Genomic DNA, 26,695 nt, shown 5'->3' with positions numbered 1-26,695 from the left:
TGTGAGTTTATTATTCAATTGACAGTCATTAGGAGAATAATAAAACTCACAGCGGTCTAGTTCAATATGTCTTAACTTTTAAAACATATCAACATACCAACTAGAAATTTTTATTTCCATAATTAAGACAAATTATCTTAGTTGATATGTTATAGTCTTCGCAAATGAAATGCCCAATTTCATCACCGACTACGAACTATAATTCTGAGTTTACAAAGAATTTGTGATTTACATCTTCTGTGACTAAATCACATACAATGCATCTTATGGGCTATTTGATAATGTCTCAATATTCATGTTACCATTATTTTAGATAAAATAAAACTACTTTATTAATCACAACATTAAGTCATACATAATGACATACATAATAATATATATAGCATCATATAATAGGATTTAAGGGCACACATCCTAAGAAGTATTCCATACAAAGAATAAACCAGTAAGGCGACAAAGGGTCACCATGTCTAATGCCCCTAGACGGAAGGAAAGGCTCAAGACTCCCCCCATTAAAAAGAATCGACGAGGAGCTAGCACTCACACAGCTCATAATAAGGTTGATAACATTTTGCGGCAAGTTAATCTTCGTAAGCACTTCTCGGATGAAACTCCACTCAATCTCATCGTAAGTCTTTTCCATCTCTATTACCATATAGCCTGTACCTCCCTTTTTCTTACTAATCGAGTGGAGAAGTTCTTGGACGATTACAGCGTTATCAATCCCTTTCCTCCCTGGAACAAAGGCCATTTGGAGAGGAGATACTAACTTCTCTAAATAAGGCCTTAAGCGAGCTACTATGATCTTTGTAACTATTTTATACACTGTGTTGCAGAGGCTTATTGGTCTATAGTTCCCTAAGGTTTCTGGGCCTTGGATTTTAGGAATAAGCACAATATGAGCTCTATTGAGATACTCCGACATAGTTCTGGTGTCAAAAATACTCTTCACTTCCTTAATCACAGATTCCCCAACCATTGGCCAAAAGTGTTGAAAAAAACCAACATGTAGCCCATCTAGACCATCAGCTTTATTTGCCTTAAGAGACCAAAGCCTAGCCTTAATCTCTTTGGTAGTAACTCTCTGACTCAACCAATCCCTTTCCTCATTAGAGAGGCAGACTTGCCACCCTGAATCATGGCTCAATTCTCTCGTGCAAGAGGTATGAGAAGTTGAGTAAATATCGCAAAAGCCCTTACGGATAAACCCCATCACCTCCTCTTCTGCCTCAATCCATTCAACCACACTATTTTTAATAGCAGTGATATGGTTCATGTTCCTTCTAACTATTGTTGACATGTGGTAAAACGAAGTGTTTCGATCCTTGTAAACAACTCATTTTACAACTTACATTTAACCAACCGGTAGATCTTTAGATTTGTGTTACAAAACAAATCTTGATACTTTAACGATCATAATGGTATGTCATGGGTTTTGATCGGACCACCTGATCAAAAGTTATCATACAATCAATTTTCAATGATCATGACTCACCTACACGATGGGCCCAATCACGTCCTATATAAACACTTAATTTTGATTGGTTCTAACAAGAATTAATTTAAAATTAATTAAGTGTGAATTTTGATTGGATTTCATTTTATTTATTTATTTATTTTAAATAAAAAAGATGTTTTCCTTTATGGCATCTTATCTGCTCTTTTGAAAAACAATTTGGAGAGAGAAAGATACAATCCATGGCATTTTTTTTTAAAAAAAATGCTAAAAAAAACGTTATTATCTTCAGTAGAAACTTGAATCGCATATTTGGCTTGAAGAACGTTGAAATTTGATTTTCTCTATTTCTGGTAAAGTTGTAGAGAATTAAATTTCCTTTCAAAAAACACCAATCCTGAATCAATTGGAATTTTGAGCAGAAAGTTAGAGCCAAAATACGAAACAGAAAGCATAAGATAACACAAGTTCAACATCATTTTCAACTTCCTTTCAAAATTCAAATGGAAATTAACACCCAGCTCATTTATACAGGTTTCCTCCCTTAGCTTTAAAAGAAAGCTAATAACTTAGCTTTAAAGCTAAGCCATCCCTTCCTCTATAAATAGAGAAGATCTCTTCCATTTTCTGAACCCAAAGAATTCCCTCTGGAGAGCTAGTGAGAACGCAGAAAAGAAAAGTTGTTGTGCAACTATTGTTCTTACTTTGGTTGTAGTTGAATACTTCCTTGCTTTCTCCCTAACCCTTTAATTGATCACTTCCCCCTTTTAATTTATGCTCTATGTTGGTAAGTAGTTAATTATGTTCTTAACTTTCCACACATGCTTGAATAAATGCTTAACAAGTCATTGTTTGTTTCTTTCATGATATGCTTAGATGAACACTTCTAGGCTAATGCACAAATTTTCTCTTGAATGCTTAGACGAACACTTCTAGGCTAAAACACAACTTTTTCTTGAATACTTAGATGAACATGTCTAAGTAGTTGTTTTACTTTGTTAAATGCTTGAACAAACATGTCTAAGTATTTTGATTTTCTCTAGATGAACATGTCTAAGGGATTTTCCTTTACTTCTTTTCATAATTGCTTGGATGATCAAATATACTTAAATGTTTTATTTTTTATTTTTTTTCTTTGCAATTATGTTGATGACAAATAACGTGACAGCTTTGTTTTTCTTTTTTTCACATGCTTAGCTGAACATGTCTAGGCTAGGAATTCTTCGTTTACATTGATTTCTAAAATGAACATGCCATTACCTTCATGCTTTCTTTACATTAAAATTGGTATCTAACAAATTTTATTTTTTTGTTTCTCTTTATGTCAGATTCCCCAACACATATTTGCTTACCATTCTTGCAAATTAACATGTTTATATGACATATTAATTTAATTTGTTTGAGATGACATGATATTGGCCACCTTAACCTAGGAGACCGGGTTTACCGGGCAAAATAGGTTCTTAATCCCTTTCCAACTCGTAAATTAGCCTTCGAACCAGGATCAAAGGTTCTAGACTACGCTATTGTATATGCAATTTCACATTTTTAGAATGTAACTAGGAAATAAAGTAATGTAATTTATTTTTCTTAAATTGTATTTAGGACAAAAAACATTGTAAATTTTTGTTACACAATTGATATAAATTGTCATATATATTAATACAACGAAAGCATTTTTTATATTGAAAGTTTTCTTATTTTTCCATTTAAATTAAATAAGTGGCGACTCCATTTAAAACCCTCGATTTAGGAGAGTACATTTTACATAAAATTCATATATTTTGAGCATTATGATCCCACCCGTTCAAACAGAGTTAGGCCCAGTTTAAAAAAAATTGACTGGCTGGGGTTGCGGTCGCTCACAATCCCCTTGAACCATCCAATTAACTTGAGCCTTTAGAGCCCACAGCTCATGCTCTTGATTTAAAATAGTATCCAACTCCTGGAGGAGATTGTTTTCAAGCTCTACTAGGGAGCTTGAAGGCCTAATTGCCATAGCCCGTTGCACACCATTCACCAGAGCTTTTATTTGGTTTTTCTTGGCGAATATATTCCCAAACTGGTTTCTATTCCACTCATTGGCCTTGGCAGTAAAACTCTCCATAGCCTCCTGAAGATGAGAAGACTAAATCCAGGCTTGGGACACCACTCTGGGAAAAGACAAATCCGACAACTAGTACTTTTGAAACTTAAAAGGGCGGTTAAGCCGCACCCTGTTTTGAGGATTAGTTTCGAGCAGGACCGGGCAGTGGTCAGAGTGACATCTAGTGAGGTGAGTAATCCGAGCTTCCGGATAGAGGAGACACCAATTCGGGTTGACAAAAAATCTGTCAATTCTCTCTTTAATGAGGTTCTGAACTTCCCTCCGATTCGTCCACGTAAATCTTGGACCAGAAAATCCTAAATCCACCATGTTGCATTTCTCCAAGCATTCTTTGAACAGTAGAGACCGACTAGAATTAACCACTCTTCCACCAAATTTATCAGCACTAGAAAGGGGTTCATTGAAATCCCCAGCAATGACCCACGACAAGTTATGAAGCTCGGTCACAATTGAAAGATTATTCCACAAAATGCGCCTTTCCGCACTCCTAGGACTAGCATAGACAGCAGAGAACATCCAATTAGAGCTAGAGGCACGTACCTTAACTGCCGTGTGAATTTCTTGTTCAGAACAAGCAAGCCGCGACACTTCCACTCTATCTGAATTCCAAAGGAGCCAAAGATCCCTAGCACGGCCAATCATTTCTGTATGAATTGTGCCGTTAAATGGAAGCCGATTTGTGATATCACGAGCTCTGCTACCTCCTACACGGGTCTCCATGACCACTAACAAGGTTGGGTCATGAAACCTCACCAGATCCTGAACATAACTCTGAAAATTGGGTTTCCGGGCGCCCCTACAATTCCATACTACTATATTCATGGCTAATCACAGAGGGAAGAAAAAAAAAGGAATTGGTTCAGATAGTACAAGCAGCTCCTCCACTATCCTCAAGCTCCATCTGCTCCGCCACACCACCTCCCTTTTCCGGTCCATCTCTGACCTCACCTTGCAGAAAATCCGCCTTAGGCACCCCTAGTGCCGCTGGGTCACCTCCTAAATCCTCAGCTTCTGACCCGCTACATGTCATAGGAGCCGAGCAACCCCTCTGCCTCCATTCCTTACACACCTCACTACTAGGAGAAGATTGCATATCCTGGCTTTCTTTTCCTGTGTAGCAGCTTACCCCCTGGTTAGACCGGCCCATCGAGGACTGGAAGATGAAGATTGGTTCAAAGTTAGACCCGGGATGTATCTCAGAACTAGAACTATCCTTCAAATTGAAACTATCGCCTACATCACCTTTTGCCAAGGTTAAAGACGCCCTACTTCTCGCAATTCCTTTTTTGCCCTTTACTGAAGGGCTAAAAATTGATCTTGGGCTACCAAGCCCACCACTCTCCTTATTAAAGCTCTGAAGTATGCTTTTCGGCCCTATTGATATTGGCTACACCACATTCTACATATGGGCTCCATTAGGAATAAAGCCCACTGAGACTTTTCTCTTCCCTTCACGCCTCATATTATCACTGGCCCCACCTTTTGGCAAGCCCATATATTTAAACGGATTTTGGTCAGTGGGGGGACCTTTTTTATTGCTTTATTCCCACCACGTTTCAGTGCCACGACAACCCAAGGACCGTACATCTCATTGGTGGTGTCCTTTACCGTACCTTCACGCGATCCTGACGTGCCCTCACACGTTCCTGGCTCCTTGGTCATGCCTGTAACGGTACCTGAGCTGGCAGCCAAGTGAACGTTGCTTTCTCGGTCACCTTGCTCTAGTGAGCTTGCCCCCGCCTCCGTCATACGCGGCTGGTCTTTCCTAACCACATACGGACAGCAATCCCTCCGATGGCCTATTCTTCCACAGGAAAAGTATAGCTGTTGGATTCCCTCGTAACTAATGGCCTGTTCTTTACCTTCGATGAGCAATGCAGTGATCAACGGTTTCTCAACGTCAATCTGGATCCACAGGCGTGCAAATCCTCCCCTAGATTCATTCACTGTATGCGTATCTATCCGAAGCACTCTTCCCACTGCGTTCCTAATGGTCTGAAGGGCCTCCACATCATAATACTCAATAGGAATTTCATTCAGCCTCACCCACCCTGCAACTGAGGAAATATTGGCCTCAGAGGGTTTAAATTCTGATTCCCAGGGTCTAATGGATAGGAAATTTCCTCCAATAAACCATGGACCATTCCTGAGAACCGCTTCACAATCATCTGAAACTGCGAATCGGACTAGGAAAAACTCCTTGCCCAGACCCACACAATCGATTTTTCCCACTGGCTTCCATAAGTACATAAGCCTCTCATGTAGAAAGGAAAACCTAACTGACCTGCCAAAGACTTTCACGATGAGAGCTTTGCTCTAGGGGGATTGGAATCGGCGTTTTTGTTCTTTAGAGAACATGACGGCGATGAGACCCTCTCTAAGGTTCGTTGTTTCCGAATCAGACTCCTCCTCTGCATCCATATACTCAGTGAAGTTAAAGGCCTAGGAATATGCCCCGGGTATTTCACCCACCAATTTATCCTTAAAGGATAAAGGGTTCCTGGTAGCGCTACTACTGACCGAGTGGCCTTCATTCATATGGCCATCGAAGTCGGCGTGACTAACGTCCTTCACTTTTTTACTGCTGCGGGCTAACTCAGCTTCTTCCTCACGAGAGAGAAAACGGTCACTCATATTTTGTCTCCTTAGGTAGGTATTCTAGACTCAGGTCATAAGACTTTACTTTCAAGATATCAAGTTTCGTGTATTTTTATTTTACTAAGAAAAAAAAAAACACAACGCAACACACTCCCATGCCCATGCCCGCATGTGCTCCCTCCAAAACCACCACCACTTCCTCTCTCCATGCCACGTCACTAGCACACCACATAATCCTCAAAGACAATGTGAGCGTCGCCATTGCTGGAGCTCCAGTGGAGGTAAATATATTGCCAAGACACGTGCTTTGGTCATGGCTCAGGGCCTCTAATTCTCTATATATGTTTTCATATTCTCTAGTGAGAATTGGTTTCGCCCTCAAGTTTTTTTTGGGGGGGGTTGTGTGTTTGTGATTGAAAGAGTTGTGATTAGTAATGGTGTCGGTGGAGGTTGAGTTTTTAATGTAATTATTTGAAAGCGGATTGAGAGAAAAAATGGGGAGCTTGTTGAGGTGAGCATTTGAGAAACATAGTGAATTTAAGAGTGATAGTGGGAAGAGAGAAATAGAGAGCGGAAGTAAATAGAGAAGGAGTATATCTAATTGTAAATAAATCTTCAATTTATGATTTGTATAAAAGAGATTGAATCAAAATAGGTATCAAACAATGGCTTTGGTTTACTAGAAATATCAACATAGTGTGTTGTTTTAGCTCAGTGGAAACAAAATGCTTTTCCTAAGGATTCTTCAACCAGTTCGTTCGTTGAGTTTAGCACTATTAGATATCATATAGATTTTTGAAGGGGATGCACTTTCTATGGTGCTAATGAGTCAGTTTTGTTGATGTATGGTCTCTATACAGAGTAGATTGTAGCACTGTAAATGAGCTGAGCTATATTAAAATATGGTTCATTTAATTTATTTCTAACATGAGCCAAGCTTGAGCGTGTCCCCAAACTGGATTGCATATTTAGATTTGGTTCATTTCCTTGTCAAACACGTTCTAGTTTATTTACAACTAGTTACTTGATTTATTCTTTTCCTATACATAGTACATACATCGACCAAAATTTTTTACACTTCACAAATTTATGTTTAAAATTAATAACTAAATTATAGTTTAAATTATACTATTGAGTTTATTAGATAGAATGATTTTCATTTGTGAACTTATAAAAATTAGATTCACCACTCTTGTATTATTAAAATTATATATAATTGTTACTACAAAATGTACTATTTATATTATCAATAAATCACAAATAATAACTTTATACCTTATGAACTTCTATACAAACTTACACAATCTAATCTTTAGTATATATAAGTATATTTTTACACTTGTATACGTATAAAAAAATAATATTATACTTATTAAAATTGAGCCTCTACTCACAAGCTTGTTTATAAACACATAATTATATTTGAGCTTGGCTAGTAGTTGGGTCTAAACTTGGACTTGATTTCTTCTCATTTGCTAAATAAATCTATATATATCTAAAAGTTGAAGCATAGCATTTATTGTTGCTACGCTCTAGTTGAGTCACATCAACGTCCACATCATTATCTTTTTTATTTTCAATTTTGCTATAATTGCTTTTAACAATTATTTTTTTAATATTTACGCTTTTCTAACCTTTCTTTGTTCCTTACCTTTTCATCTCCCCACTACTTCTCCAACCTTTCTCCCTCCCTTACCTTTTCATCTCCCCACTACCCTCTACATTAATATCATTTTTCCTATTTCCCTTCATCTTCCTCTATTTTTGTCTCTTCTTATTCACACCCTCTACTATAAATTTATCACTATCTCTTCCATTTTATGCATAGTTTTCCCTCAAAATAAAAATGTCTCTCTCTCTCTCTCTCTCTCTCTCTCTCTCTCTCTCTCTCTTAATTTGTTGTTAGATTTTTTATTTTTCTTGCGTCTCTGCTTTAAGTTTATAATTTATTATATTCTTTAAAACTCTACTTTGGGTGAGTGCAATTTAGTTTAGTTTTTTAAATTGTTGTTGTTTTTTTTTTATTGTTAAATATTATTGTGGGGAGTAAAAGGACCCAAGTGGCATATGGGCCTTTGGACTGTAGCATGGAGGGCCGACCTGCTCCAGAATTAAACTCTGCGAATTGGCTCATACGCTGAGGATCCGAGGATACAGCCGAGGGCGAGCTTCTCCTCGGACAGATCCAAGAGAACTCAAAGCTTCATTATGAAGGTCAAGGCACAACTCTGGAAAGACTAATGGTTAAAGGGGGAAACCCTGAATCTTCAAGGTACACCGGTGTTAGAAAAATACCAAAAGAAAAGGCTGCCACCACCACATTAAAGACTCTGCACCTACCTCCCTGACCGCATTAATGGGGAAGTGACCCATGAACAGTAGAACTGAAACTTCTGGTCACTATTCAAAGGTACTAAGAAAAATAAATATCTAGGGGGAAGGGGGTTAGAGCAACACGTGGATAAAGTATCAGAAAAAGAAGTATTTAAAGGGGATGAACACCAGAGAAGGGGGGGATCAGTAACTAAGAAAGAAATTAAGAATTGTAATCTTTAAGGAAGAAAGAGAAATAGTAAAGAAATAGTCCTCGGCTCAAGTCCGAGGAGACCCATTTGCAATTATCATTCATTATTTACAAGTGTTTGCTTATAAAAGCCCGTTCTCAAGTTCTCAGTACCTTGAATCTAGATTTTGAACCCACACTCTACAAATTTCATTGTTTAAGGCTCATTGGGCCTGAGCCCATAACCTTCTTTGGGTTCAGGTGCAATTGTGCACTTACAATTGGCGCCGTCTGTGGGAAATCTAGTCTAGAAGGAGTTGAGATACTATGGCAGGCCTGAGTTCTCACCATGCAGAGTCACAGGGATCACAACCGGAGGATCTTTTCGAGCATCTTGAGCGTCGAAGGGATCGTGAGGGAAGTGTCCATACAGAATACCCCGAGGCTAGCCATACTCATGGTGGGGGTAATACCACCCATGAGGATGGTGCTAAAACCATGCAGAAGGAGATTAATCGTTTGAAGAGGAAGCTACGCCACGCCAGACTTAGGTCTTCGCTGTCTTCATCTAATCCTTCCTTAGAGGAGGTCCGGGGAGGTAGCTACAGCTCAAGGTCATGCTCACCCCCCAGTGCAATGTCCTCTGGTGAGGAGGACGACCAGCCATCTCGCAGACGCAAGAAGCTTCCTTCTAGGGGTTTAGGGAACGATGCTATGAGTCGGGTGTTGCATCAACTCTCCAAATCTCCGTTTTCACGGAGGATTGAGAAAGGAGGCTTCCTAGGAGGTTTACCCAGCCCACCTTTACCATCTACAATGGCCGGACTGATCCGGTGGAGCACGTGAGTCACTTTAACTAGAGGATGGCGGTACACTCTCACAACGAGACCCTGATATGTAAAGTTTTCCCCTCTAGCTTGGGACTTGTTGCTATGAGGTGGTTCAACGGCCTTAAATCGGGGTCTATAGGTTCGTTTGGGGAGCTCACTAGAGCATTCGCTTCGCGGTTCATTATGTGTAGCAGAGTACCTCGGCCATTGGACTCACTGCTATCCATGACCATGAGGGAAGGGGAGACGTTGAAAGCATATTCTGATCGGTACTGGGAAATGTTTAATGAAATAGATGGTGACTTTTATGAGGTGGCGCTCAATACTTTTAAGGTAGGTCTTCCTACTGATCATGACTTGAGAAAGTCTTTGACTAAAAAGCCCGTCCGCAGCGTACGTCGCCTCATGGACCGTATTGACGAGTACAAGAGAGTGGAGGAAGACCAGCAGCAAGGAAAGGGTAAGGAGAAGGTTATCCCGCAGGAGAGAAGGGATTTCAGGTTGGACAGGTACCACAACAACAAGCCGAGGAGAGATTATGTTGGGCAGTCCGGCTCGGCAGCACCTCAGGCCATGAACACTGTGTTCTGAGAACCAGTACATCAGTTGTTGGAGAAAGTTCGTAAGGAGCCCTTCTTCAGATGGCCTGGTAAAATGGCAGGAGACCCTGCGAAGAGGAATCAGAACCTCTTTTATCAGTACCACCAGGATGTGGGCCACAGTAATGAGAACTGTCGGACCCTTTGGAACCACTTGGAGCAGCTGGTCAGTGAAGGGAAACTAAAGCAGCACTTGTGTCAACCTGGTGGACAGGGCAGTCAATCTGGCTCGAACAATCAGAAGAATAATCCATCTCGGCCCGCATTGGGAATGATTAATGTTATCTTCGCGGCACCTGGCAGGACTGGCTCAGGTCCCACTAGGGTGATGGCGGTTTCCCATTCTCAGGACGAGGAACCAGGCTGCAGGCCGAAAAGGTTGAAGGTGACCTTACCCGTCTTGGGATTTTCGGAGGAAGATAAGGTTGGTACCATTCAACCCCATGACGATGCTCTTGTGGTCACTCTCAGGATAGGGAGTTATGATGTCAAGAGAGTTATGATTGATCAGGGCAGCGGTGCAGATATCATGTACCCTAATTTATTTAAGGGGCTAAGGCTGAAGTTGGAAGATCTTACTCCTTATGACTCGCCACTCATAAGCTTCGAAGGAAGGGCCGTTGTGCCGAAGGGACAGATTCGTTTGCCCGTCCAATCCGGCTTAGAAATGGTTGAGGTGGATTTCATTGTGGTCGACGCGTACTCCCCATATACAGCCATCCTCGCCAGGCCATGGCTGCACGCTTTGGGAGCTGTCTCCTCTACCTTGCATGTTAAGGTTAAGTTTCCCTCGGGGGAGTATGTTGAGGAAATCCTCGGCAGCCAATCAGTGGCTAGGCAATGCATATCGGCCGTAGTGCTTCATCAGTCAGAAGCCGAGTCATCAGCTTTGCCCATCCAAGAGTCATAGCAATTAACAGCTCCAGATGCACCTGGAGCGGTGACAGGAGATGAGGTTGTTTATGAGGAGTTAGAGAAGTTTTTAATAGCAGATGACCCAGAGGTGTTCTTCCAGGTCGGCATACGCTTGCCGCACCAGGAGAAGATGGAGTTGTTGGAATTTCTGAAAGACAATATCGATGTCTTTGCGTGGGATCCTTTTGAGGCTCCAGGTGTAGATCCGAGCTTCATTTGTCATCGTTTAAACGTCAACCCTGCCATTGTCCCGAGAAGGCAGCCACCTCGGCGTTCCTCCAAAGAACATTCCGAGGCTGTGAAGGAAGAGGTGCTCAAACTTAAGAGGGCCGGGGCTATTAAAGAAGTTTTCTACCCCGAGTGGTTGGCGCATACGGTTGTGATTAAAAAGAAGAATGGAACGTGGAGAGTATGTGTGGACTTTACGGATTTAAACAAGGCCTGCCCCAAGGATTCATTCCCAATGCCGCGTATTGACCAGCTTGTGGACGCCACTGTCGGGCATCCTCGTATGAGTTTTTTGGATGCCTTCCAGGGTTACCATCAGATTCCATTAGCATTGGAGGATCAAGAGAAGACTGATTTTATTACTCCAACAGGGAACTACCACTATAAGGTCATGCCATTTGGTTTGAAGAATGCTGGGGCTACCTACCAAAGAATGATGACCAGAATGTTTGAACAACAACTAGGGAAGACCATTGAGGTACATGTGGATGATATGGTGGTGAAGAGTAAAACAATACCTTCACACGTGAAAGATCTGGCCGACACCTTTCAGGTGCTAAGAAAGTACAAGCTGCGCCTTAACGCCTCAAAATGCTCTTTTGGCGTGGGGTCCAGAAAGTTCTTGGGATATATGATTACTCACAGAGGCATAGAGGTGAACCCAGCGCAGGTCAAGGCTATTCAGGATTTGCAGCCGCCTCGGAACCAAAAAGAGATCCAGAAATTAACTAGAATGATTGCTGCATTGAATAGGTTTATCTCTCGGTCAGCTGACCGATGCCGTCATTTCTTCCAATTGTTGAATAAGTGAAAAGGGTTTCAATGGACCGAGGACTGCGTGTTAGCTTTCCAACAGCTTAAGCAATATCTTTCTCGGCCACCCATTTTGTCTCGCCCCGAGGCGGACGAGGTCTTGTTTGCTTATCTGGCAGTGGCCGTCCACGCGGTCAGCCTGGTCCTTATAAGGAATGAAAGTGGGGTGCAAAGACTGGTCTACTACGTTAGTAAGTCTTTGAATGAGGCCGAGGTGCGTTATCTGCTCTTGGAGAAAGCGCTTCTGGCCATAGTTCACGCCACGCGCAAGCTTCCTCATTATTTTCAGTCTCACACTGTGGTGGTCCTGACCCAATTGCCTCTTAAGGCGGTGTTACGCAGTGCCGATTACTCTGGCAGGGTGGCAAAATGGAGAACCATTTTGGGAGCCTTTGATGTTAAATACAAGCCTCGCACCTCGGTGAAAGGCTAGGTCCTCGCTGACTTGGTGGCAGAGTTTACCGAACCATTGCTAGAGGAAACCCTGAAAGAGGCACACATGGATGAAAAACCAGTTGGTGGGATCACAGCTGCAGTACCTCCGACTTGGAAAGTGTATGTGGATGGGGCAGCTAATCAGAGAGGGTCTGGTGTTGGACTTGTCCTAATGTCCCCTGAGGGGATTGTCTTCGAAAAATCTTTGAGATTGGCGTTCTCAGCTACTAATAATGAGGCCGAGTATGAAGCAGTCTTGGTGGGCATGAAGATGGTACGTAGGATGGGTGGAAAGGAAATCCATGTGTTCTCGGACTCTCAGTTAGTGGTCGGCCAAGTCATGGGGACCATGGAGGCTAGAGACCCCAAAATGCAGGAATATTTGGCCTAGGTCAAGCGTCAGCAAGCTGAATTTGACTCCTTCGTCTTAGCTCATATTTCTAGGAGTGGAAACACCCATGCAGATTCTTTGGCTACGTTAGTGACATCCTCGGCTCAGGGTTTGCCTAGGATTATCCTCGTGGAGGATTTGCTAGAGCCAACTCTTACCATTGTTAGCGCAGTTCGCATTCATCTGATAAGGCCTGGACCTAGTTGGATTGACCCAGTTATTTCTTTTCTTAAGAATGACATCCTTCCTCAGGACAAATCTGAAGCAAATAAGATACGTCGAAAGGCACCACGTTTCTGGTTGTTCGAGGACCAGAAACTGTATAAACGATCCTTCTCAGGACTGTACTTGTTGTGTGTGCATCCTGAATCAACAGAAGCACTTCTAGAGGAACTGCATGAGGGGATTTGTGGAAGCCACACTGGGGGAAGGTCTTTAGCCCATAGAGCCCTGACTCAGGGTTATTGGTGGCCCAATATGCAGAGAGAAGCTTAGGACTATGCCAGAAAATGTGATCAATGCCAGAGGTTCGCCCCTAATATTCATCAACCTGGAGGGGTTCTTAACCCTTTCTCCAGTCTTTGGCCTTTTGCGCAGTGGGGATTGGACATAGTGGGGCCGTTTCCGAGAGCTGTAGGAAACAAAAGATGGCTTCTCGTGGGGACAGACTATTTCACTAAATGGGTTGAGGCCGAGCCCTTAGCAAATATCAGAGACGTTGACTCCAAGAAATTTGTCTGGAAAAACATCGTCACTAGATTCGGTATTCCACACACACTTATCTCAGACAATGGTGTTCAATTCGACAGCAAGGCTTTTAGGAAATACTGTGGTGATATGGGCATCATAAATAGATACTCCACCCCAGCTTATCCTCAGGGAAATGGGCAAGCCGAGGCTGTTAACAAGGTCATAGTTAGTGGGCTCAAGAAGAGGTTGGACGATGCGAAAGGCAGATGGGTAGAAGAACTCCCACATGTTCTGTGGATGTATCGAACTACGCCGCGTAGGTCCACGGGAGAAACACCATTCTCTATGACTTATGGAGCCAAGGCGGTTATACCCCTGGAATCTGGTTTTCCCACCCTGAAGACGAGTTCTTTTAGCCCGGAGAATAACAATGGACTCCTGGAGAAAGGTCTTGATTTACTTGAGGAACGACACGAGGCAGCTATGGTCCAAATGGCTTATTATCAACAGAAGCTAAAACGGGGATATGATGCCCACGTGAAGCTAAGGCCGCTTGCACCTGGTGATCTTGTACTAAGAAAAGTTGTGGGCACTTCTAAGAACCCAGCTTGGGGTAAGCTAGGACCCAACTGGGAAGGCCCCTATCGCATTGTTTTAGTAGCAGGCATAGGGTCATATCGGCTAGCTGACCTAGATAAAAGAATGGTACCACGCCCATGGAATGTAAATAACCTTAGAATGTATTATTATTAATAAAATGTGCTTTTGTTAGTTAACATTTTAAAGTTATAAGTACCTCTGGCGCTTGCAGCTACTATTCTTAAGAGTCAAACAGAAACTTGGTTAAGTGTAGTCCTCGGACCACAAACCTTGTGGAAATTGATATCTTATCATTTGTTAAACAGAACCTTAGTTATGCCAGGTCCTCGGACCTCCTACTTTGGGAAAATTAACATTTGAAGCTACTATTCTTAAGAGTCAAACAGAAACTTGATTAAGTGTAGTCCTCGGACCACAAACCTTGTGGAAATTGATATCTTATCATTTGTTAAACAGAACCTTAGTTATGCCGGGTCCTCGGACCTCCTACTTTGGAAAAATTAACATTTGAAGTTACTATTCTTAGGAGTCAAACAGAAACTTGGTTAAGTGTAGTCCTCGAACCACAAACCTTGTGAAAATTGATATCTTATCATTTGTTAAACAGATCCTTAGGTATGCCGGGCCCTCGGACCTCCTACTTTGGAAAAATTAACAGTTTAAGTTACTATTCTTAATATCTTGTCACTATTCTTATTCCTATTACACGTTTTGTGGAAATCGGTATCTTACCATTCATTAATTCGGATTTTTAAGTTCTATGTCTTTAGGTGTTAAGCAAATTTTTGTAAGGAATGGTCCTCGGACCTTACATCCTACTAAAAGCAATACCACAGATTATAAGGCATTGTTTAATTAAGGCGTTGTTTAACTGAGGCATTGTTTAACTAAGGCATTGTTTGATATCCAAACTAAGTTACTCTCTGTCAGGTTCTTAGGTATTCTACTTTGCCAAGCAAATATGCGCATGGCTGTGTGGAGGTTATAATTGTGCAACCCCTGGAGTTAGATTTGTTTGTTCTGACCTACCTTTAACTATGTATTCATGAGAACTTTTACGACAAGTCCAAAAATAATAAAGTAAAACAAATGCAACATAAAAGAAAGTTGTACAAAAATTGTCTTTCATTAATAGTTCTGGCATACATTACATGCTAAGTTCTGATTACAAAGAAAGAGAAGTCCTAGGCTGGTCCCTAAACTCTTAGAGGGGGGTTTTGCTGAGAAGTGCTGGTTGCCTCGGTGTTTCTTAGCTCCAACTCAAAGGAAGACAGAACTTGCTTCCCTTTGTCTGCTGCATTTGTTGGAGGGACATTGGGCTCCATAGTCTGGCTCAAGCCTTTCTCGGCATCCCCACCCCCTTCCATCTCTTTGTTGGAACCTGAAGGTTCTGTAGGATCTGGAACGAGCTTTGGGGCCATAGGAGGAAGAGCAGGAAGAGATGCCTCAGGGGCAGGAGCAACAGCAGGAGTCTCTTCTATCTCCTGTATGTCCAGGGGAAACCAAACGTTCTCGGACTTCCTCAGCTCCGAGGCTGAAGGAACCCCTGCTACATTTAGAGCTTCCCTCCAGACTTGCTGACAGTACTCCTGGCACAAGGCCGCGAAAGCCTCTGTCAGCTGCTCCTCTGTTGCAGCTACCCCTTCCTCATAACTCGCCTGCTTGGCGGCCTCCAGAGAGCATTTGAATGCGCCGGCTTCCTCCTTCATTCGCGTAAGCTCCCCCTCCAAATCCGAGCGCTCCCTTTGGGCTTGGGCTAGCTCGTCATCTTTTTCACGGAGAAGCTTGCGTTGCCCTTCTATTTGAGTCTTCATAGTCTTCAGGCTGGCCTCGGTACCGTCTCTTTCTCTTTTGAGATCAGCCACCTGAGAGACGAGTTTCTCATTTTCTGCGAGGGCTTGGCCTAGGGACTTCTTAGTCTCCATTCGAATGTCAAGCTCCAATCTGGCCTTCTTCCGAGAGTCCTCTACAAACTTCTCGGCTACAAAGACTTCTTGAACGGCCTACATAAAGTGTTAGAGAATTAGATATAGTAGGACACTCATTAATAATCCAGTATCATGAAGAAGGGAATATTCAAAAAAAAAAATTAAACTTACCAGGGCTAATTCCCTTTTTAAAGACAGGAATAGTTGAGGTTGGTTCATTCTCTCCAAGGTTTCCATGTCCTTGGGCAGCAGAAGAGGGCGCTCCAACGCATCGGCCAGGTGGTGGGCGTGGCCTTGTTGGATTGCCCTGATACTAGACTGGCAGGAAATTGGTGCACCGTCCAGTCTTAGGTCAAAAGACCAGGTGGTCGGTGCTCGGCGCACTTCGGCCACATCTTGAATTTCCCCACTCTCGACTGAACGAGCCCTGCCTTTGCCCTTGTCTAGCTTCTGCTGCTGAGTTGGCTGCGGCTGTTGTCTTGGTCTTTTTTGTTTTTCGCCAGCAGTCTCCTCGGCCTCCCCCTTTCTTTTCTTTTTCGGCTCCTCAACTGGAAGCTTGGGTTCGACTAGAGGAGGGGGAGGTGGCAAGGATGGAAGAGCTTGGGACCCTCCTGTCTTCTTCTGGGCGACTTTTTCGCCTCTCTTGGTCAGAATGCCGTGAAGTCTGTCCATGTCCTCCTCGGAGTTGTCTAGGGGGTGGGCAACAACGAACCCTTCAATTCCGGAGGACTCGGTGGGCTCTTCTTCCTCTTCAGAAAGTACGACGAATTGGTTTCTTCGGGGTCTTTCGATGTCCTCGAGTTGAAAGTTATCTATTTCGTCGTCTAATGTGTGTGAAGAGGACACCTGCTCCTCCGGGACAGCAGTTGCTTGGGAGTGTGTTGAGAGGGGGTTTGTCGCGATAGGACGGTTGTACAGAATGGTGTTGGGGTCGTCGAGAAGGTCTTGGTCAGCTAAGAAGTGCGGCCTGGCCACATGAATCCTTCTCCGCCTCCGGTCACCCGCAATTATTGCGTTCTCGATCTCCTGAAAGTCCGAGGAGATAGGTTTGTATCCTAGAATCAAATGAGCCGCCCTAAGTTGTAAGTCTTCGCTGATGAACACTTCGAAGCGTAGCACTCGATTCAAATCTGCAATGTTGCAAAGGCTTAAGCGGGGGCGCACGTTTTGCTTATCTGCAAAGAAAAGCATCCAAATAAACAAACATGGTCAGATGCGTAGAACATATAATAAATTAAAGTTAGACGCTCAAGTAAATGCGAATGCACATTCCTAGATGATTTAGGGAGTTATGGGGTGGGAAGTTAAATCCTAAGGTGTCGTACCTGGATCTCCACACTCAACTGGGCAGTGGGGGCCGTCGTGCCAGTTGCCAGAGACGATGAGGTAGTCATCCTTCATGCCTTTATTGGACTTGGGCAAACAGGAGATCAACCTAACTACGCTAGAGCGAGATTTGATGTAATAACGTACCCCAGTGAGTTTGTGGCATTCGTACATAAAGACGACATCATGCCAAGTGAGGTTCAGACCCATTTGCTCGTTTAGAGCATCGACGCTTCCTAAAACTCTAAAAACGTTTGGAGTGCACTGATCGGGACACAACTAGTGGTTGCAAAGGTACTCCCTGGTTACGGGTTTCATTGGGAGGGTCATCCCACCTTCTACAAAGGCGACCATGGGGATGATGACCTCTCCGGTTTTCCTAGAACCGGCCACGGCTTCCGCCGGGCAGTATTTTAGACCTACGTCGCTGGGAATATGATACTTGGCTCTAAAACCTTCCATCCCAGCGGCGGTATCAACTAGACACTTAAACTTTCCCATCGGAAAGGAACGAAAGGCTAAGTTCTAAGAGGGAGAACGGTTATAAGGGGAGCCGAGGACAGGGTCCGAGGAGAAAGGGTTAAGAAAAAAAGGAATAAGAACTTACAAATTTCAAGTTGTACGAATTTCCACGGATTTCTGGAGACAAAAGGTGACTACTAATGTTTTGATGGGATTAGCCTCTGAGAAAATAAATGAGGGCGCAGGTTCCCGAAGCGTCACGACGTACGGGAAGCGGCCTCGAAATTGCATTTGTCCCGCCCAAATTTTCATGGAGCAACAAGGGTCGTTGGATGCTCATCACACCGTTGAACGTAGGGGACAAGGTGTAACTTACGGTAATAAATGCGCGCGTTTTTGAAAATAAAACCGCCAAGTGGCATCCTCTGGAACGCGAAACAGTTTCCACACGTGCAGTTATTTACAAAACGTGTGGGGTAAGTCCTCGTTGAATCAAAACCCTATTTTTTCTCCTCGGATGATGAAAAATAGAGTTTTGAGGGGCTATTGTGGGGAGTAAAAGGACTCAAGTGGGCATATGGGCCTTTGGACTGTAGCATGGAGGGCCGACCTGCTCCAGAATTAAACTCTGCGAATTGGCCCATATGCTGAGGATCCGAGGATACAGCCGAGGGCGAGCTTCTCCTCGGACAGATCCAAGAGAACTCAAAGCTTCATTATGAAGGTCAAGGCACAACTCTGGAAAGACTAATGGTTAAAAGGGGAAACCCTGAATCTTCAAGGTACACCGGTGTTAGAAAAATACCAAAAGAAAAGGCTGCCACCACCACATTAAAGACTCTGCACCTACCTCCCTGGCCGCATTAATGGGGAAGCGACCCCTGAACAGTAGAACTGAAACTTCTGGTCACTTTCAAAGGTACTAAGAAAAAGAAATATCTAGGGGGAAGGGGTTAGAGCAACACGTGGATAAAGCATCAGAAAAAGAAGTATTTAAAGGGGATGAACGCCAGAGAAGGGGGGGGGATCGGTAATTAAGAAAGAAATTAAGAATTGTAATCTTTAAGGAAGAAAAAGAAATAGTAAAGAAATAGTCCTCGGCTCAAGTCCGAGGAGACCCATTTGCAATTATCATTCATTATTTACAAGTGTTTGCTTATAAAAGCCCGTTCTCAAGTTCTCAGTACCTTGAATCTTGATTTCGAACCCACACTCTACAAATTTCATTGTTTAAGGCTCATTGGGCCTGAGCCCATAACCTTCTTTGGGTCCAGGTGCAATTGTGCACTTACAATTATCCTATTGCGCTATAAAGAATTAGATATAGCATATCATAATATAATATTATTCAATTACATAGCATAATTTTGATAATTTGGTATTTATCGTAATTTGGTATTTATTCTATTACATAGCATGATTTTTTATAGTGCTCAATTTAGATGTTAAACTATGAGACTTTACTAATTTTTGTTTATTTTTTAATCCTTTGTGGTGGACAAAGTACTCTTAATAGTTGTATTAGAACTACTCTATAATGCCATTTATTTAAAGAAAAGCAAAAGGTAGCCAAACGAAAATAATCGGATCATTGACAAATTTTAACTTTTGCAATTTTATTATTATTATTATTATTATTATTATTATTATTATTATTATTATTATTATTATTATTCTTGTTATTATTATTGTTATTATTATTTTATAACAATGCATATATAGAAATTTTAATTCTTTGATTTTGCTAATAAATGTTTATCTGATAATATGTTTTAGGTGGACGAAATTACAATTTCTGCAAAGAAAATAACTTTAATAGATTATCAACTGCAAATTGTTTTCCTAATTGGTCCAATTAATCATTGTTAAGTTTTATTAATTTTTTTAGTTACGTTTTTCGGTATTTTGGATTGTAGGTAGAAAAAATAAGGTTTGAAAAAGTTTTTTTAAAACTAAAAGAATAATTTCCAAATTTTATGTTCTTTTTAATGATTCACAAAATGTTATAAATAACTTTTATTAAAAAATGAATATTTTTGTTAACTTGCCTTTTGAATTTCTAAGAAAATTGTGTTGTTTTCATTTTGGCATGACAAAATTTAAATTTATGATTTATGATTATTCCTATATTACATTTATGAGTGTTTCTATATGTTGATGCTCATTTTGAGAAGCCTAGTAGGAAGAATAAGCCCAACAACATGGGCAGAGAGAGTTAGTAATTGGATAGAAAAACCATTAAGCCCAAGCGGCAGGAATAATGGATCATAGGTCCATAAAACAAACAAATGGACTTTGAGGAAGCAAACGGGTCTAAAAAGGCCTGAAAAGAGAGAAGTAGCAAACCCATGAGCAGTATGTGATGTAGAAAGGTGAGAACAGGCCACCGCGGCCACAGCGGGCTCAAAGTAATGCGAGTAAAGAAAGCTTGGTAATGGAGAGTCCATAAGCCCCAAGGATGAAGGATAGAGTAATTGAGCCAGGGAAGCCCAAGGAGTTAGTAAAAGCTTATGGAAAACGCAGAATTAGAAAGGGCCAAGGATGCCCAAGAAAAGTAAATGGGCCAAGGATACCCAAAAGGAAATAAATGGGACATAGGAGCCCGCAAGTAATGAAGTAAAAAGCCCAATGATCATACTGGGTCATCAAAAAAGAAATAAGCAACAGGACGAAAGAGGCCCAGCAGGTTTGGGTTGAATAGCATCACAGCAAGAATACCATAGCAATACGGTAGGAAATGATATCAAGGTTGCAGGAAAAAGCAAAAGAGTGACATGAGGGAAGGAAAGTCCACAATCAAGCAAAGCCCAGCCCCCTAAAAGAGACAAGCCAATAAAGAATGAGGAAATAGGAAAGCAGCTCACGCCGTAAGAAGTCAAGGATAGACGGCAGAATGTGCAGATGGGCCTTCAGACTGCGGCGAACGCATGAGCAGCAGGCAGGTTTTGGACGAACATGGAAGTGAAGCATGTGCAAGGCCCATACACCACCAACCTATACCCAACCAATACAAGAAGCGGTGGGTCGTGGGTCAGAGGTAAGAGGGCATGGTCTGGTGGTGGATAGAGGAGAAAACCTATTCCGTGGTTCCTGCTCAAGCTCTTTTGGGGGAAGTGTCTTGCTGGAATGACATACCGCCCAAAAGAAGTAAGGATGAGTTGGAACCACTAGGTGCATACCATGAGGGATGGAGAAAGAGAGCACCCACATCGTGGCAGGTAAGAATGCCATGGCAAGCAAACAAACAAAAGAGTCCTCTTCGTCTGGTGATGTGGAGTGGCGTGGCCAGCACAGGTAAGTGGTGCTGGCTGGGCAACTGACCAATCAGTAATGGTCGGCAAGGACATCCACACCAGACAAAGGTGGTTAAAGACTAAAATATTAAAAGCCATCCGCGGCAGGCATTATATAAAGGATCCTTGCCGTGCACAGCAAAGGGGGGGGGGGAGGAGCACGAACAGAGTAATAGTAATCCCTTGGAAAGAATCACAACAAAGAAACAAGTACTGAAAAAGAAAACGGAAAGACGCAGACTAAGTCCAAACCCAATGCGAGATCAGCTAACTTACGGCAGACAAAGAAGAAAGTTATGTCGTGTTTGTCAGCGAAGACTGGAGAAGTCCATTCACACAGTACTTAGCAGAAGGTATCCTGCCACAAAAGCATAGTGAACGATGCAAACTTAAAAGATTGGCAACACGTTACTTCCTACACAACGGGGTCCTTTTCAAGAAATGGTATGATGGGGACCCATTACGATATTTGGGCCCTGAAGAAGCAAGAGATATGATAAAAGAAGTTCACGCGGGAGAATGTGGGGAACACCAAGGGAGGAAGTTGTTGTACAGATGCCTGCTACAAATGGATTACTATTGGCCCACCATGAAAAAGGATACGGCAGAATTCGTGAAAAGATGCCACAACTGCCAAGTACAAGCCAACTTAATTTACACCTACCCGCAAAACTTACACAGTATGGTTACCCCATTGTCCTTCCATACTTGGGGGCTTGATTTGGTGGAGCCAGTTAACCCACCATCTTGTGGATACATATGGATCCTAGTGGCTACAAAGTATTTCACTAAGTGGGCAGAGACACTGCCCTTTGAATAGTGAATAATTTATATAGAAAAAATAATGAACAATTTTTTAAATAATGCTGAACAGAAAATAATTTTATGCAGAATGCTAAAAATAGTTTATGCAGAAAACATTGAACAATTTTTGTGAGAAAACAATGAACAATTTTAATTAATGCAAAAAAAAGATTTTATGAATGCAGTAAGCAGATTTGAATATACAGTAAATATGATGTAGCACCAACTGTGGCATGAGTAGTTTTTTGAAGACACGTCACCAACCCGCTACTATAGCACCAACTATAGTCATACGAACCACATGCACCAACAGACACCAATGTTTCACACATGTTGCTCACTAGCTTGGCACTGTTTCACACACTGTCCAGTCATATCATCCACATTCACGTGAATACTTAAATATATGAATAATCATACCCTAGTGCCAGGAACATAGCACTATGTCAATTAAATATGATGCTCTGTTCAAGAACACTGCAACTACCACCCACATCTTCAAATCTCACTATGACATTGGGAACATTTAAAATCCTGTTCATATAGTGTTTTTCCAGCCTATATTGACATGACAAGCCCTGATAATTGAAATTATAATGCTTGGAACATGAAATGAGGTTATAAATACACCACAATAATGATCTTATTTCTATCCCACTAACTTCGTAGATTGACTAAGCTATGAGTTGCAACGCCTCAACATCAAATCGTACAATGTGAAACAAGTTTGGATCTACTTCAACAAATGGATTATCACAAGTTTCAGCAGATCAACAACTACAGACGTACACAGAATACTATTGAGGGAAATGGGTTGGAAAGAAGAGAGATTTCATTAATATACCAATATACACACACGAGAGTCTTGGAAGCATCGGGCACATCATGGTTGGCAAACCTACAAAACCAAGTACAGATACCATCGCAATAGAGTTCACTGTAGTAGAACCACCATGATCAACCCTATACGAGAAGACGTGTGAGTTGCAGGTGTATTGTCAATGGCACGGGTTACGAGTTCCTAAGGCACGCTCAGCTGAGTTACCTAGAGATGAACTTGCCAACATATTTGCTCACCTTGAACAAGAGAACAATCAAATGCAAAGGCGAACATTAGATGTTGTTGTTAATGTCTACACGTTCTGTGCAATACAAAATGTTGTTGTTAATGTCTGACAACTGATGATTATGTACATTCAAATTTTGCAGATCTAAAGATTAACTGTTCATTAGTTTTGGCTAAGTTTATATGAAATCACTTGCTCATTTTTTTCCATGTTGTTCTATGTTGCTTCATATGATTCTTGTGCTTTGGTTGGACAATGTCTTTTGCTTTGTAATGTAGGAAACACCTTAGGAAGTGAAATGCCTCTAGTTAGATATGTTGATGTTTCCAATATTCTGTTTGTGTAATTTGAAATGTTACACACATAGCACTTACCACCCAAATTAGATTTATTGTACATTACTTGTAGCAAAATTTAATAGATTCAATACATACAAACTCATCCAAACCACACAGACCAACCACTCTTTCATAGAAAAACCATATGGCTCCTAAAGCAAGGACTCGCCACATGAATACACAGATATGCAACCCTTTGCAATGCACCGTTTTCAAGGATGCAGAGCATCATGGAAAGTTTATGCATCAATTTTGGGGGTGAGCTGTGTCCACCATTGCTACACTGATGTTCTCAGTTCTGCATGTGCTGCTCAACAGCTCGCCACTGTTTCACACACTACTGAGTCATATCATCATTATTCATGTGAAAAGAGATCATAAAAGTGATGGTTTGCAATGGCTATACCAAAAAAATAAAAAAAAAGATCATAAAAGTAGATTAAACATATATAACAGGGAGCTCAAGCCACCAATAACAAAGTTATAACATATCTAAAAGTCAGTTCTAGTTGGGCTTCACTTCAGACTGCCGAGTCTTTAATTTAGCTCCCATAATCAAACGTATATGACCACGATGTTTGATCGAACAGTCGAGTAAATATGTATTCAAAATCTATAGTGTAATAGTAATTAGCTACGATTACAAGAGATATTTCAGTGTTTCAGGCTGTGGGGTTGCTTAATTTGTAAGAGTGATAGTTCTGAGAGCAAAGTGATGCTTTTAATGTACATATTTATGAGATGTGATTGTTTGACAGCTCAGTTTCAGGGTTCAAGATGGCTTTACCATGTGCTATTACTTCTAACCAGTAGTCACGGATTATGAGAAAAGCACTTTGACTAGCATCCTTGAAAATGACCAAAGATAATAAATAGCTCGGCACGATTGAGCCTTGACCAGAAGTACCCATATGCTATTACTTCTAACCAGTAGTCACAGATTATGAGAAGAGCATTTTGACTAGCATGCTTGAAAATGACCAAGGATAATAAATAGTTCTACATGTGTTGCTCAATAGCTCGGCACTGTTAAGCCCTGACCAAAAGTACCCATCCGCACTCACGTGAATGCACAGATATGCAACCTTTTGAAATGCACCATTTTCAACGATGCAGATCATCCCTGAAAAGTTATGCATCAATTTTGGAGGTGAGCTGTCCACCATTGCGAGTATTCATTACTAAACTCGGTTTTCCCTTCATCGGCTTAAGCACACGACAAGAACACCTCACACATGAACAGGTAAATGAAATTTACTAGGTGTTTTATGAGAAAACAGTGAACAATTTATACAGTGAATAGAAAATAATTTATGCAAAAAAAAGAGTGAGCAATTTTTTAAATAATGCTAAACAAAAAATAATTTTATGCAGAATGCTAGAAATAGTTTATGCAGAAAACAGTGAACAATTTTTATGAGAAAACAATGAACAGTTTTAATTAATGCAAAAAATAGATTTTATGAATGCAGTAAGCAGATTTGAATATACAGTAAACATGATGTGCAGAGAGCAGATTTTATTAATGTAGAAACGGATTTTATCAATGTAGAAAAATAGATTCGATTATTGTGAAATTCAAATATGAAAAAGCATTCAGATTTGACTTTTAAATTTAGAAAAAATAATTTCACTAGGTGTTTTATGAGAAAACAGTGAACAATTTTTTAAATAATGCTTAATAGAAAATAATTTTATGCAGGATGCTAGAAATAGTTTGTGCAGAAAACAGTGAACAATTTTTATGAGAAAACAATGAATAGTTTTAATTAATGCAGAAAACAAATTTTATGAATGCAGTAAGCAGATTTGAATATACAGTAAACATGATGTGCAGAGAGCAGATTATATTAATATAGAAACAGATTTTATCAATGCAGAAAAATAGATTCGATTATTGTGAAATTCAAACATGAAAAAGCATTCAGATTTTATCACTGCAGTAAACACGATTTCACTAGGTGTTTTATGAGAAAACAGTGAACAATTTATGCAGTGAACAGAGAATAATTTATGCAGAAAAGAGAGTGAACAATTTTTTAAATAATGCTGAACAAAAAAGAATTTTATGCAGAATGCTATAAATAGTTTATGCAGAAAATAATGAACAATTTTTATGAGAAAACAATAAACAGTTTTAATTAATGCAGAAAACAGATTTTATGAATGCAGTAAGTAGATTTGAATATATAGTAAACATGATGTGCAGAGAGTAAATTTTATTAATGTAGAAACAAATTTTATCAATGTAGAAAAATAGATTCGATTATTATGAAATTCAAAGATGAAAAAACATTCAGATTTGGCTTTTAAATTTAGAAAACACGATTTCACTAGGTGTGTTATGAGAAAACAGCGAACAATTTATGTAGCTTAAACTTCTTTCGGTGTGCCCATGGCTAAAAATGGAGTGAGATTTTTCTTTTACATGTTGTTCTAATTTCTCATTGTAACCCCAATATTTTAACCAATTTGACCATAACGCTTCCAAGAAATAAGAAATTGATGAGTGTGTTAAAAATATTCATATTTTGAAATTAAAATCTCTATATTTTATGATGCTTCTATTTAAATAAATAAAAACATAAAAAATACTTATTTGTATGTTTATGTTCATTTGTTGATTATCCAAAAAAAAAAAGGAACTCGAGTTTACCAAATTCGAGTTCCATATTACAAGGAACTCAAGCTTGGTGAGCTCGAGTACCGTAGAAAAAAAAAACATAAACATTTTATTTACAAAGAACTCGAGCCTGGTATGCTTGAGTATTGTGTTTCATGAAACTCAAGTTTACCAACCTCGAGTACCACATTATTTTTTTTAATTGCACAAATTCCAGGTTAGCAGTGCCACGGTGGCAAAACTTCTAGGAATTTGAGTTTCATAAACTCGAGTATCATTTAGAACTCGAGTTTGTAAAACTCGAGTACTAGAAAAGTGGTAGTTCACTAATAAGTTCCAAAACAGTGCTTTTTTGCTGCAAATTTTGCAAAATGGTGGTATTTGGTCATTTTCACCTGCCTAGCACGATGTGGAGTATATAACCTGGATAGAAGAAGCTCCTTATTTTGTCCATTCTCTACTTCTTTTGGATTGCATCTCATTAATTTGTTTATTTACTAATGAAATAACCCGCTAGAATTTTATATATATATATATATATATAGAGAGAGAGAGAGAGAGAGAGAGAGAGAGAGGAATACACATAGGTCATTCTCCTGTACCCCTCTTTTTTTTAGGGGGTACAGTACCCACATAACTTTTAACCATTAGATTTACTTGTTTTAATCTTAGCCGTTTATGTAATTTTA

At 40.7% G+C, this 26,695-nt stretch overlaps 1 protein-coding gene across 1 annotated transcript; it reads right to left on the bottom strand.

Moving 5' to 3' along the window:
- Nucleotides 1-3,284: 3,284 nt before the first annotated feature.
- Nucleotides 3,285-4,385, bottom strand: LOC142608841 (uncharacterized). The gene is made up of 2 exons (XM_075780505.1): nucleotides 3,672-4,385; nucleotides 3,285-3,569 (listed from the first exon to the last, which is right to left on the bottom strand). Exons 1-2 carry the CDS (start codon nucleotides 4,383-4,385, stop codon nucleotides 3,285-3,287), a joined length of 999 nt encoding a protein of 332 aa, XP_075636620.1.
- Nucleotides 4,386-26,695: the final 22,310 nt, after the last annotated feature.

The sequence above is a fragment of the Castanea sativa genome, chromosome 9 (assembly GCF_040712315.1).
Source record: "Castanea sativa cultivar Marrone di Chiusa Pesio chromosome 9, ASM4071231v1".
Taxonomy (NCBI): Eukaryota; Viridiplantae; Streptophyta; class Magnoliopsida; order Fagales; family Fagaceae; genus Castanea; species Castanea sativa.
Note: the sequence above shows the minus strand (reverse complement) of the source record. Positions and strands in the feature narration are given on the sequence as shown.